Source organism: Phoxinus phoxinus (assembly GCF_949152265.1).
Source record: "Phoxinus phoxinus genome assembly, chromosome: 10".
In the NCBI taxonomy this organism is placed as follows: Eukaryota; Metazoa; Chordata; class Actinopteri; order Cypriniformes; family Leuciscidae; genus Phoxinus; species Phoxinus phoxinus.
This window is the reverse complement of record NC_136885.1, coordinates 15300996-15315594: the sequence shown is the minus strand read 5'-3', so window position 1 is coordinate 15315594 and position 14599 is coordinate 15300996. Positions and strand designations below refer to the sequence as shown.

Genomic DNA, 14599 nt, shown 5'->3' with positions numbered 1-14599 from the left:
TGGAAATTTGGTGTACGCACTTTTCATAAATGAGGGCCAATGTGACAGGAGTATTGCTGACCCTCAGACATGTTCATGGGTTTCCGACAGACACAAGTTCACAGCAACAATTTTGTTGGTATTTAATGTAATATTGATTTTGACTGGTGCTGGTTGCTGATAACTGTGTGACGACAAATATTATAAATCTATGATATTTTCTTTAACACAAATTCAATAGAGAAAATTTACATTTTAAGTACAATCAGACATTTAACATACAAGAGAGAATTTTCTTTTTTTAAATGTACTATATTTTAATCAGTATTTTGGTCTTGTTTTCAATTAAGAACATTTAAAACAAGATACATTTACTGTCACGTTTATCATGGACTTTCTGTTTTCTTCATCATCATTAGTTCAGTTCTGTCACCTGTGTTTAGTTAATTAGTCATTGTTAATCATCATCATCACCTGTCGTCACTCGTTATCATCTGTGTATTTAAGTTCCTGTCTTTCACCTTTCAGTTGTCGGTCAATGTATATGTTACTGTGTGTTGAGTGTGTTACCCGTCTGCCTGTACCAGTTGTGTGAGTTTGTTGTAGTAAATGCTTGAATTGGAACTATTGTGCCTCTGCTTGTCTTCATCCGCACCATACCCGTGACATTTACTTAATTTATTTACATTTAGATAATAATATCTCTCTTATTTTCTTAGCCCATTGGTAAATCATAATACAGTACAGTTCAAAAGTTTGGGGTCAGTAAGATGTTTAAAACTTTTTTGAAAGAAGGCTCTTGTGCTCAAGGCTGCATTTATTCAAAAACAATGTATTCAAAAATACAGTAAAAATACAGCAATTTTGTGAAATATTATAACAACTTAAAATAACTGTTTTCTATTTTAATATGTTTTAAAAAGTAATCTATTCCTGTGATGGCAAAGCTGAATTTTCAGCATCATTACTCCAGTCATCAGTCACATGATCCTTCAAAAATCATTCTAGCATGCTGATTTTGTGCTCATGGAACATGTCATATTATTAGGCTTACATAATTATGTTATTAATGTTGAAAACAGTTACTTAATATTTTTACAGAAACCCTGATCAACGTTTTTTAAAGAATTCTTTGATGAATAGAAAGATCAAAAGAACAGTATTTACATGAAATATAAAAATGATTTACTGTTACTGTTAATCAATTTAATGCATCCTTGCAGAATAAAAGTATACATTTCTTTCCACAAATAAATAAATAAATTACTAACCCCAAACTTTTGAACTTCAGTACATGAATTAATTATATTATATTTATAATTATATATTATTTAATTTTATGGAATTAATTGTTACTATGGACTATATCTAATTTGATGCTTGAAATTGTTTTTTATTTTTTATTCTTGTTGCAATGTTTGTATTTCTACTTTGTTTCTCATCGCGGGTTCTAATTAATCAAATGGGACGGCCAATTCCACGCACTGCCGAGTAGATTTTCCGGGGCTCTAGTAAGATTTGCTCAGAGACACAGAATACCTCCAGACTTTTCAACATTCCACTAACACAGAGCGGCTGAGCTGGCCTCACTCTTCCACAGCCTCACGTGAACTTACTGTGTCCCTCCAAACGACTGACTTGCTGGATGAGAGAAAAAAACATATGAAGCTTTTTCAATGGCTGATATACAGCTGCGGATATCTGTGCGTTCCCCTTTGTCCCTTGAAACATTCATAGGATATGAGTAAGTTGTATGATTATAGTTTACAACTAAATATACAAGGACAAGATCGAGTACCTCATGCTGTGCTACAGCCCTGAGACGTATGCATGGCTTGTACCTCCATATTTCAGTAACTTCCTATTTCCCCTCAGCCTCACAGGTTCCCAACGCCTCCCTCGTGTGCAAGTGATTAATATGAAGGTCTGTGCACTAGCAAGCGCCCTCCATCTCTCCCTCAGAGCATTATTAAATTCTCAATCTTCTTTAGGGGCTTAAAAACTCTTATGTCAAAAGTAACATGATAGAACACCCAATATAAAAGTGCTTCCTGTTCTTTAAAAATCAGTACATCCTAAACTACACATAGTGTTTTATGGCTGAAAGTGAATACATGTGATCAGGGGAAGGTAATAAATGGCTTAGTGTAGGATTTTCACTTTTTCATAGACCACGCAAGACAACAGTTGAAAGTGTCATATCATTGTTTTTACTTATGTTTTTTTTTTTTTTTTTGGTCTTTTAGTAAATATATCTAAACATACAAATAAATGTACTTTGGAGGTATTTGATAATAATCTAAAATAGTTTAAAATAATAAAATAGCCTGTCTTGGATCTAAACTAAATCAATAATGTAAAAGCAAATAAATAAATAAGTACATAAATATAAACACTTTGTAATTTTAATTATATTTTTGGGATATATCAATTGAAATCAAGCAGCTTCTCAAGTAAATGTATAATGTTATAGCAATATTTACATATTTGTCTCCATAAGGTATTTTGAGAATCTATTCAATATATTTAAATTTTTAAAAGCTTTAATAAAAATGCAGTATTGCACTACTCCAAATAAAAATAACTAATTTTGTTAGGTGTTTTGACTGAAATTTCACTTGTTTAAATTATTCTGTTATTAGTTTTTAAACTGCAGAAATACAAGATATAATTTCTAAAGTCAACTTCTCGCTCTGTCTTTCTCTGTTCTCACCTTTCAGTGATGTCTTCAATCCTCTGGCTATTAAAGGGCAGGATGTTGGGTGTGTGGCTGTGGCAGGGGGAAGTAGGAGCAGAAGTGTGGCCTTTCCCATTTTGGAGCGAGTGTCTTCGGCTGCGGCGTCGTTCCAAACCCCGCCTCTCAGGTGTGGCCCCCACGCTGGCCCGGCGCCGACTTTTATGTCCAGATGGAGAAGGCTGAGCCTCATCATCGCCATCTTCATGACGAAGGATTGACTATGGATATACATGACTATTAGACTAACAGCAGATAGAAAATGTTGCATTAAAGCATCACAGCTAAGGATAAATCAAGGTTTATCCCCTACAGTCCAAATATTTGGCACCAAAAACATGCATACAAATTGTTCATCATGAATTTGAACCTCTGGATCAATCAGACGCTGTTCAATTGAAAAGCAAACTGAGCATGTGCTAACCTCATAGATGTTGAACTGCTCCACTAGATCCAAGTCTGTGCCCTTCCTGTTGACGTGCCTCTGTGCCACGGCCTCCATGCTCTGCTCCTCCAGACTGTCCACCACATCATAGAAAGAGTCCTGGTCTGGCAGACCAGCTAATGTCTGGAGGAACACCACACATACGTGAGAATATTTATAACAAACACATGTAACTGAGTGTGCAAAAAAGAGTCTGAAATCTTTGAAACATATACTGTGCAGGTACCTTGTTGATAAGGGTCATGGCATAAACCAACAGCTCAGTGTCCATTCCGTCTTTCTCGTCCAGGATTTCCATGGCATTGGACCAGGGCTTACAGCCTGGATACACATAAATAAAAGGGTCATAAACTCTTAGACCTATTTAGTAAGGTTTTCATTTCAAGTATTTCACTATTTTTAATGAAGCCTTTTTCTTCGTTATTGATACATTCTTCACAAGTTTTTTTTTTTTACTTTATGCCCACCAAAAATGTCTAAATGAATTCTAATTCAGAAATAGAAAAGGTGCATTCTTACGGAGCCCATAAAGGGACATGCTGGTGGAAAAAAAAATATGAGATTAGGGAAAATAACCAGTCAAAGTAATTGCAAAAACGTTTGCACTCCCCCAAGAAATTTTGCATTCGTTCGCAAAATGTTTTGCGTTCCCTGAGAGACTGTGCGCTCACACACAAACCCTTTCAAGCTCTTTGCGAGCGAACACAAAGTTTCTCAGTGGAATGCAAACGTTTTTGCGAGGGAACGCAAATGTTTCTCAGGGGAACGCAAAACATTTGCGAGAGAACGCATTGACAAATAATTTTTCCTTCATCTCATATTTTTTTCCTTCACTTTAGGGGCTCCGTACATTAAAGTCATTCTATGTTTGAATATATTTTTTTATGTTTTTAAGAATAAATTAATACTGTATATTCTGACACAAAACTGAACGTCATGTAATTCACCCAAACAATATTATTTATATGATGGTAGTTGATTTGAATTCATTGAATTCAAAGGAACTGTGGATTAGTACCCTTCTTGCGGTATTTGAAGTAAATCAGTTTAAATATGGCAGGTTCAGAAGCAAATGAGCAGCATTAGTTTGAGGAGAAAATGTCTGTTATGTAGATTATTAGCAAAAGACGTTCTGCTTTATCTGCCAGCCTGTCTGTCTGTCTCTCAGACCAGATACAGCCTTCTCTCCTCTCCTCTTATAACAGTATTAAAACAGTATTAAAACCTTTTTTCATCCTAGCTGTCTTATAGCTCTGTAGTCCTATCAACACCTTTTCCCATGAGCTCAGTCCAATAATCTTGATTTACTTCTGCTGTATGTTGTTCACTCTCAAAGCAGAGGTTGATAATATGAGCAATTACTAAAGAGTTGACTCAGCTAACAGACTGTTCTCAGAACTTCCCTAAAGTTCTCTCAAAGTTATAAACAAATGTTCTTCCAGTAGCGTTAATTTAATGTTGTTCAAAGTGTGTGTGTGTGTGTGTGTGTGTGTGTGTGTGTGTGTTTGATGTGTTCGCACTACCTTGCTTGGTGTCTACGGTGTTGACAGCTTGGATGAGGAGGGGTGCGTTGGTCTCGGTGTATTCCACAAAAACCAGCAGCAGCTTCAGAGCAGTTTTAACAACCAAACGGAACTGCAAACATGTACACACACACACACACACACACACACACACACACACACACACAAAGAAAGAAAGAAACAATATTTATCTCTGTACAACATACACTAATCTTTACATTTGCCTTTACACTCCATAAAATGACATATTATGGGTATTAAAGCCCAGAGAACATCGTGACACTTTTCCTGAATTGGGTACCATGGAGGATATTGATAAAAACATCTGACACATGACTGCAAACTGACAGGAAGAGGAGCTACTTTAAATGTCCTGCAAGGTCTCAGTGATATGACCCCTCTCTCTCTCTCTCTCTCTCTCTCTCTCTCTCTCTCGACTTTAGCTTTTCTTATACTAATTTGTAGATCTAAACTCTACAAACTGTTTTTGATAGCCATAGCTCTATTGGTCTAACATTGGTATTTATGTAGTTTTTTAAGTAATTAATATTTCTTAGTATTTGTAACATTTTATTTTATCCTGTTTTCCAATGTACTTTCTTGCCCGTGTTCTTTCCATTGTTCTTTCTCACGTCTCGGTTACGACTGTAACCTTGGTTCCTTGAAAAGGACGCTGCGTCAAGAATGACATTGTGGGAACGTTCCACGTGATTGCGTTGTGAAGCACGTGTGAAATCAGTCCAATCGTGTGACGGGATGTCCTAGACGGGTGGCGTCACGACCAGGAAACTATAAGGCCTGCCCAAATAAAGCAACGCTAATGTCTGATAGGATAAAATCATTGACAGGCATGCCGGAAGTATGGCAGGGGGACACAGCGTCTCATTCCTCTTTCAGCGAACCAAGGTTACATTTGTAACCGAGATGTTCCCTTTCAAGGGAACTCGCACTGAGTATAGAATGAGGCTGTGGGAACGTTTATACCCACGCCCCCATAATGACAAGTGCCTGTCTTGTATGAAATCGGTAAGAGCAGCACTAAGACGAGCGGACCTGGGACCCTGGTGTGGAGTCCAGGTCTAGGTTATAAAACCTAACAAATGTGTGCGGAGTGGACCATCCCGCTGCAAGTTAAAATAGCCTTTAAAACAGCCATACTTCTAGTGGAGTGGGCCCGGACTGACATAGGAGACATTGTCGGGCTGACAATAATATTTCAAGAGAAATAGCCTCAACTATCCACGCATTCTCTGCTTAAATGCTGGGGACCCCTTGCTGGGTGACCCAAAACAGACGAACAGCTGTTCAGATTTACGCCACAGGGCAGCTCTGTGGACATAAGCATCTAAAGCTTGAACTGGACAAAGCAGATTGTTTCTTTCCTGGTCTGGATACCGAAAGCGAAGAGGACAGAAGGCCTGCAGCACAACAGATCTAGCCACATTAGTGGGGACTTAGAAATGTAACCCGGCCTAGGGTAAAGAAATGCCTTCACCATGCCAGGTGCAAACTCCAAGCACGAAAGGGCAACAGGCAGGGCTTGCAAATCTACTCTTTTAAGAGATGTGATAGCAAGGAGAAACAAAGCTTTGAAAGTCAGGAACTTGACTGGAACTTCCTCAATAGGCTAGAAGGGAGCCAATGACTGGTTTTATAACACAAAGGCCAAATCACAGAGCGGCACCCTGCAGGCCTCAGCCTCAAGGTACCACTATTAGCTACCAATGGGTCTCTCCCCAAGGACATACCACCCAAAGGAATGTGGTAAGCAGCTATGGCAGCCACATAGACATTTAAGGTGGACGGGTATAACCCTGCAACAAACTCCAGCACTGCACCAACAGGGCAGTTAACTGGGTCCAGCTGATGACCACTGCACAAAGAAGTGAATACTCTCCACTTCAGGGCATAAAGTTTCCTTGTGGAAGGAGCTCTGGAGGGAAGTATGGTCTCAACAACCTCGGTTGAGAGACCATAATCTATGAGCTGGGCCCCCTAAGAGGTCAAGCCCACAGTTTCCACAACTCTGGATGGGGGTGATGAATTACGCCCCCTGGATGGGACAGAAGGCCCCCCCTGATCGGAATCTCCCTAGGAGAGCCGTCGAGGAGGGACACAAGGTCCGAGAACCACTCTCGGCCCGGCCACATACAGTAAATCATGTGTATCCCCACTGGTGATGTAGCGAGAGCAGGAAGGAACACAATTTAAAATGTTGTTTGCTCGCCATAACTCCGATATATATGAGACAGACAACACCAAATAAAACAAACGATTTCAACAGAGAGCGCTTACTGAAGACACAGAAGCTAGTGTTATTTGGACAGGCTTTATGGTTTCCTGGTCATGACGTCACCCACCTATGAAGTCCCGTCACACCATTGGACTGATTTAACACGTGCTTCACGACGCAGTCAGGCAAAGCTTTCCCACAGACGCAGCTTTTCCCACAGACATTCTCGACGCAGCTTGGTTTCCCTTGAAAGGGAAATAAACTTAATTTGATTTTTTTTTTTTTTTTTTTTTGACAACATGCCTTATTATTACTTAAATTTTGCTTCTCAAGTAAAGTATCTGTAGTTATCAAGGTTCATATATTTTTACAGGAAACAATACATAAATATTGATTTAATTATTATTATTTTTAAATAATCTCTTTTGCAAAAATGCATATGCTTTCTGCTTTGTAGATTGAGACACTGAGGCATGATATTTTTAGGAAAACAAGGTGAAAGAGAGAAGAGCCGTGAAATCCCATATATAAAAATGAAATGTAAATAAAACAGAAGTAAAGAGGAGCAAAAAATACAGGATCATGAATGCGATTGTGGGTATGGAGAAAAGTGGAGGAACAGCGGGATAAACAGATCATGCATTTAATAATGTTAGAGGAGCTCTTTCAAACCATACAGTGCATTACACACAGAAGAGGCAATAGAAAATGCATTTAAACACTGTTGTATCCGGCACAGAACTGCTCAAACATCTGCTGATTTGGTGATCACAAACATGCAGTCACATCCAACCTCTACCACATACACACACGCACACAGGTTTCTATGTTTTATGGGGGCTTTCCATGGACACAATGATTTTTAAACTGTACAAACTGTATATTTGATTCCCTAACCCACCAAAAAATGTCCCCACAAGGATGAGGATTTCGGACATTGACCCACAGACACCCACCTGTCCCTATCATATATGCTCATTTTTGCCACTAGAGGGCTGGACAGGATCCAGAGAGAAATCAACCCAGAACACTGCGTGCCGTGCGAACCTGTGCCACACTCTGTGTGCTGGCACACCTAGAAGTTACCCTGCTGAGTTAAAGCATGCTTTACAAACATTGGCTCAAAAGAACATAAATACAGGGGAAAAACAGGAAAGTCAGTCATGAACACTGCGTGCAAAACTACGGCACCCTCTGAGTATTGTTCAAGCTGGCACACCTGGAAGCTGCCTTAACTTAAAACATTTGCAAACACTGGCTAAAAAGAACATAAATACAAGAAAACGTACCTTTCGGTCCTTATTGAATTCATTACTTCTGAACAAAATAATAGATCTGGAAGGCTCTCAAAACAAGTGTTTCTGATCTACTTTTGAACTACTTTTTGAAGTTTTCAAGACTAGGTTTTAAACCCAAGCAATAAAATGTATTAATATTACCATGAAGTCGCCAGCAATATGCAAAATTATACATCTGACATAGGAGGAATAAATGTGATTAGTGTGTCAAAATTTTATTATTTCCATTTAATTTTTATTTGAATTTTATGTATATCATTTATTTTATTTGATTAAATGCATCAGGCATTGTCATAAAATGCACATCTATTCTGGCGATACCAATAAGCCAGTAATATTCATGTTCTGGCAATACCATTTTGTCTAAATAAATGAGAAGTTAAACACTAAAAACTAAAATCAACTGTTTTAATCTACAAGTGAATTTAGGCGTCAATACTTTAATCTACATGAAAAACATTAATTTTGAGATTTTCTAAAAAATAACATTTAACAGTGTTATTAAATTATTGGTGTTTTTACAGATGGGCATTAGTGAGCATTAGATGATGGCAAAGGGATTGTTTCACATTCATGTTTTCATGTCTCTTAATTTGAAATTTAGTCAGTCATATTTTGTGTTTCATGCCATGTGATCCTGTCATATGTTCTTGCCATGTGAGTTCCTTTAGTTCATGGCTGCGTTTAACTCCCCTTTTAGACTCACTCACATATCGACTATGTGCATTCTTTATGTTGTGTATATATAATATATCAGTGTAACAAGTCATCCACTGGAAGAAGAGTTAAATGACCCACTTGAATCACTACAAAAAAACATCATGAAGTTAAATACACACACTCATTTGCAATTTTAACAGTGAAATTTCCTTTACCTTTGATCCAACCAGTGTGTAAAGCCACTGTACAGTTTCATTGTGTCTGATAAGCCCATTCATCCCATCCACGTACAGCATGATTTGTCCAAGAGCTAAAAGAGAGAAAGAGAGATATAAGTAAATACAACTAGGTTGCTATGCATGTTTTAAAGTTTTTCAGTGCATTGTTATACGGTTGGCTGAGGTGTTCTGTGTATTGCTAACTGGTCCAAGTCAAATGAGCCCAGCACCACTAGGCCTTTGTTAAACTTAATATTTCACAATATTATTGATTTGATTGCACTAACACTATTAAATGAGAACTGAACTGAGCTGGACGATTCCTGCAGAACTGCTTCATAGATTTAATAATTACTGATCTTTACAACAGAATTGAATCAACACTGAATTGACTTCAGCTGAACAATGACACTATTTTCTTTTAGAGCTGCTGTACAGCCGATTGTCTGCATCATTGAATCATTCTCCTGTTATCACTTTAAGCTGCTTTGAAACAATTTGTATTGTATTGTCACGGGTATGGTGCGGATGAAGACAAAGGCAAAGGCACAAAGCTCCAATTCAAACTTTTACTATAATAAAGCTTACACAAAACGGAAACACTCACGATACACTGTAACTTAATCAAACATTGACCGACAACTGAAGGGAGAAAGACAGGAACTTAAATACAGAGGATGACGAGGGTACAACAGGTGAAGACAATGAAGGGTGATTAACTGATTAACTAGACAGGTGATGAAAATGAACTAATGAAAATGACGACAGAGATGACGAAAAACACTGAATGAGAAAAAACAACCTAAAAGTCCATAGAAACAACAGAAAACACATTAACAATGTGACAGAACCCCCCCCTCCCCCCAGGCGCGCCCTCGCGCCGTAAAACATCCAAAGGGGTGGGAGGGTGGGCGCCCTGGAGGCTGATGAACAGGTGGCCGATCTGGAGCAGGAAGCCTCCAGGGCGGAGCAGGACGTGCCGGTGGCCAGGGCGGAGCAGGATGAGGGCGTGGCCATGGCGGAGCAGACGGACCCTCAGGCGTCCATGGTGGTGAGGACCCTTCGGGCGGCCATGGCGGTGAGGACCCTTCGGGCGGCCATGGCGGTGAGGACCCTTCGGGCGGCCATGGCCGTGAGGACCCTTCGGGCGGCCATGGCGGTGAGGACCCTTCGGGCGGCCATGGCGGTGAGGACCCTTCGGGCGGCCATGGCGGTGAGGACCCTTCGGGCGGCCATGGCGGTGAGGACCCTTCGGGCGGCCATGGCGGTGAGGACCCTTCGGGCGGCCATGGCGGTGAGGACCCTTCGGGCGGCCATGGCGGTGAGGACCCTTCGGGCGGCCATGGCGGTGAGGACCCTTCGGGCGGCCATGGCGGTGAGGACCCTTCGGGCGGCCATGGCGGTGAGGACCCTTCGGGCGGCCATGGCGGTGAGGACCCTTCGGGCGGCCATGGCGGTGAGGACCCTTCGGGCGGCCATGGCGGTGAGGACCCTTCGGGCGGCCATGGCGGTGAGGACCCTTCGGGCGGCCATGGCGGTGAGGACCCTTCGGGCGGCCATGGCGGTGAGGACCCTTCGGGCGGCCATGGCGGTGAGGACCCTTCGGGCGGCCATGGCGGTGAGGACCCTTCGGGCGGCCATGGCGACCGTGTCGGCAGGGCCTCCACGATCCCCTCAGAGGACTTATTGCCCCCCCCCAAAAATTTTCTTGGGGAGGTCAGCACTGGACTGGACCCGCGGCGAAGAGGACTCTGAGCTGACCGGGGCCAGCGGCGAAGGCGGTCCTGGGCTGGACGGGACCAGCGGCGAAGGCTCTGGGCTGAACGGGACCAGTGGCGAAGGCCCTGGGCTGGACGGGACCAGCGGTGCAGGAAGCTCTGGGCTGGACGGGACCAGCGGTGCAGGAAGCTCTGGGCTGGACGGGACCAGTGGTGCAGGAAGCTCTGGGCTGGACGGGACCAGCGGTACAGGAAGCTCAGGGCTGGACGGGACCAGCGGTGCAGGAAGCTCTGGGCTGGACGGGACCAGCGGTGCAGGAAGCTCTGGGCTGGACGGGACCAGCGGTGCAGGAAGCTCTGGGCTGGACGGGACCAGCGGTGCAGGAAGCTCTGGGCTGGACGGGACCAGCGGTACAGGAAGCTCTGGACTGGACGGAACCAGCGGTGCAGGAAGCTCTGGGCTGGACGGGACCAGCGGTGCAGGAAGCTCTGGGCTGGACGGGACCAGCGGTGCAGGAAGCTCAGGACTGGACGGGACCAGCGGTGCAGGAAGCTCTGGGCTGGACGGGACCAGCGGTGCAGGAAGCTCTGGGCTGGACGGGACCAGCGGTGCAGGAAGCTCTGGGCTGGACGGGACCAGCGGTGCAGGAAGCTCTGGGCTGGACGGGACCAGCGGTACAGGAAGCTCTGGACTGGACGGAACCAGCGGTGCAGGAAGCTCTGGGCTGGACGGGACCAGCGGTGCAGGAAGCTCTGGGCTGGACGGCGATGAGGGCTCTGTGCTGGGCAGCGATGAGGGCTCTGTGCTGGGCAGCGATGAGGGCTCTGTGCTGGGCAGCGATGAGGGCTCTGTGCTGGGCAGCGATGAGGGCTCTGTGCTGGGCAGCGATGAGGGCTCTGTGCTGGGCAGCGATGAGGGCTCTGTGCTGGGCAGCGATGAGGGCTCTGTGCTGGGCAGTGATGAGGGCTCTGGCGCAGGATCAGCGGCCTCTGGCGCAGGATCAGCGGGCTCTGGCGCAGGATCAGCGGGCTCTGGCGCAGGATCAGCAGGCTCTGGCGCAGGATCAGCGGCCTCTGGCGCAGGATCAGCAGGCTCTGGCGCAGGATCAGCGGGCTCTGGCGCAGGATCAGCGGGCTCTGGCGCAGGATCAGCAGGCTCTGGCGCAGGATCAGCGGCCTCTGGCGCAGGATCAGCGGGCTCTGGCGTAGGAAGCTCTGGGCTGGACGGGACCAGCGGTGCAGGCGGCTTGGAGCTGGACGTCAACCGTCCAGGGTCGAAGAGGGACCAAAGCGGAGAATGGTGTCGGGGTCCATCTCGACCACCGCCTCTACTGCGGCCTCCACGGGTCCCGCGAAATCTGGCCAGACGGGTTCCCTCAAACGACCCTCCATGGGCAAAGGCTGGGAGATCTTGGCTCTCCTTGGCCAGGACGAAAATTTTTACCCATTCGTCCATTTTAGATTGGTCGGTCAATCTGTCACGGGTATGGTGCGGATGAAGACAAAGGCAAAGGCACAAAGCTCCAATTCAAACTTTTACTATAATAAAGCTTACACAAAACGGAAACACTCACGATACACTGTAACTTAATCAAACATTGACCGACAACTGAAGGGAGAAAGACAGGAACTTAAATACAGAGGATGACGAGGGTACAACAGGTGAAGACAATGAAGGGTGATTAACTGATTAACTAGACAGGTGATGAAAATGAACTAATGAAAATGACGACAGAGTGTTATGGTTTGGATGAGTAGTAAGCACGACACCGTATGTCTTCAATGTCCCGTGTTTATTCCATCTTAACTCCACATGTGTTCGACCGTAACTTCACATGTAGTCTAACTCTAAACATTCTCTTCTTCTTCTCCTTCCCACTCCTCTATCCTCTTACAACACAGCGCCTCTAGAGGTAGCATCAGGAATTACAGTATGGACACAACACAGAGATGACGAAAAACACTGAATGAGAAAAAACAACCTAAAAGTCCATAGAAACAACAGAAAACACATTAACAATGTGACATGTATAAAGCGCTATTTAAATAAAGGTGGCTTGACTTATAGCTTGGGTCCAGAGTTCAAACCACATAAAAATAGAGATAAAATAAAACAAATATTAAATTATTATTCAAGAAATGAATAATACAAGTTGTTTGATTAAATAATAATTTATTATTACTATTGGAATAAAAAAGAACAGTTGAATTACTGCCCCTGACACAATTATCTTTTTTAAATTAACTGTTGCAGATAACTTTACATACATTTACATGCTTTTTATGCTCATTTATGCTATTTATGCATACAATATACATTTATGCTACAGCAAAAGCCTTTATCCATATTGCATTCAAGCTATACTGATCTTTTTATCAGATCAGTTCCTTGGGAATTGAACCCATGACTAGTGCCATGATTGAGCCACAGGAACACAATAAATAGTTCACTGCTTTGAAGTTAATCAATTACATCTACTGGCATAAAATTAGAACTTTATTATTTCATGTGTGTTAGCGTGGGATTTGAACCTGTAGAGATTTGTATCAGGAGTATGAATTTAACCTCTGGCCCACCTCACCATTGGATTATTCCTCATAGTACATTTAGCAAGTGCAAGTTAACGTTTTTAGTATACAATATTACTTTAGCCAAGCAACAGTGAAGCAAAACTGCTTCATACCACTGGTTAAGAGCTTGTGTGTGTCTTTGCATGTGCACAGCAGTGATAGAGCAGTGTGGTCAGTGTTTCCATTGTCTCCTTAGCAACTCAGGGGAGGTCTTCTGGTGAAGGAAGTGTCGTGACAGAACTCGAACTATAAAGAAAACTCTTCACACGCCAATGAGCCCTCACAACATATGTGTCCAAAGTTTAAAGTAATCAGAGTACAAACAGATACATCCCTCTATATGGGAAGAGCAGGATTTTGCTCTGATCAAAGTGAAGAGTGTCAATGAGATCCATCTGGAGCTGTCTGAATACACAATCTGCTGCAAAGAGTTATTGTAACACACACACATTAACTCACCCGCTCCCTTTAACAGGTTAACCGTTCTCAAATAAACAACTGAACTTTGCACAAACTTTAAGGACTGCTACACTTTCAATCTTGACACAGAAATATACAAACACACATCTACAAAACCACATTTATAGGTTAATGCGTTCAAGTCGCATTGTTGAGTGAGTGTTCTGGAATTTTTTCGAGGTAGTGAAGTGTCAATTAACCAAGGATGGGAACTGACAAACGGACAATTTATATTATGTATAAATATTTTATATATAAATTTTAAAATCTTAAATGTATACATGCATGTGTGTGTATTTATATATACAAAATCATTATACACAGTACACACACATATATTATATAAACACAAACGTATAATTTGGATGCGATTAATTGTTTCACAGCCCAAAAAAAAAAAAAAAATCACTCCAGTCATGTAACAATACCATTCAATCACATTTTATGAGATTTTACTCATACAGCAACTTTGAGCACATTTTACTGAAATTCATGCTAAAATCTTCTTATTTAATAAACAGTAACCAAGGGTGCAAAGTTTTAAAAAAAGGAAAGATTGATACTGATTTTAAGTTGCAATGGTGAATTTTGTCTATTTTGTGCACTATTGATGTAGAACAGGGATTAGTTGTATGAGGTGACAGGATTGTGCACAAAAATAATCAAATAGTGCTAAAAATGCTTCCTATCTTTGTCAGTACTGACACTCTCCGATGCATCCATTTGATTCTGACCAAAATTATTTGAATGCACATCATAAT

General features: G+C 42.5%; 1 protein-coding gene across 5 annotated transcripts in view; it reads right to left on the bottom strand.

Annotated features, from left to right (window-relative positions):
• The window catches only part of fhod3b (formin homology 2 domain containing 3b), a 177958-nt gene that overhangs the window by 36493 nt on the left and 126866 nt on the right, over positions 1 to 14599 (bottom strand). For all 5 annotated transcript variants that reach the window (XM_079625108.1, XM_079625109.1, XM_079625110.1 and 2 more), the window contains 5 exons: positions 9088 to 9182; positions 4682 to 4793; positions 3385 to 3479; positions 3138 to 3281; positions 2693 to 2934 (listed from right to left, as the gene is read on the bottom strand). In XM_079625108.1, coding sequence (XP_079481234.1) covers positions 2693 to 2934; positions 3138 to 3281; positions 3385 to 3479; positions 4682 to 4793; positions 9088 to 9182 — 688 coding nt within the window. The remainder of the gene's footprint in view (positions 1 to 2692; positions 2935 to 3137; positions 3282 to 3384; positions 3480 to 4681; positions 4794 to 9087; positions 9183 to 14599) is intronic.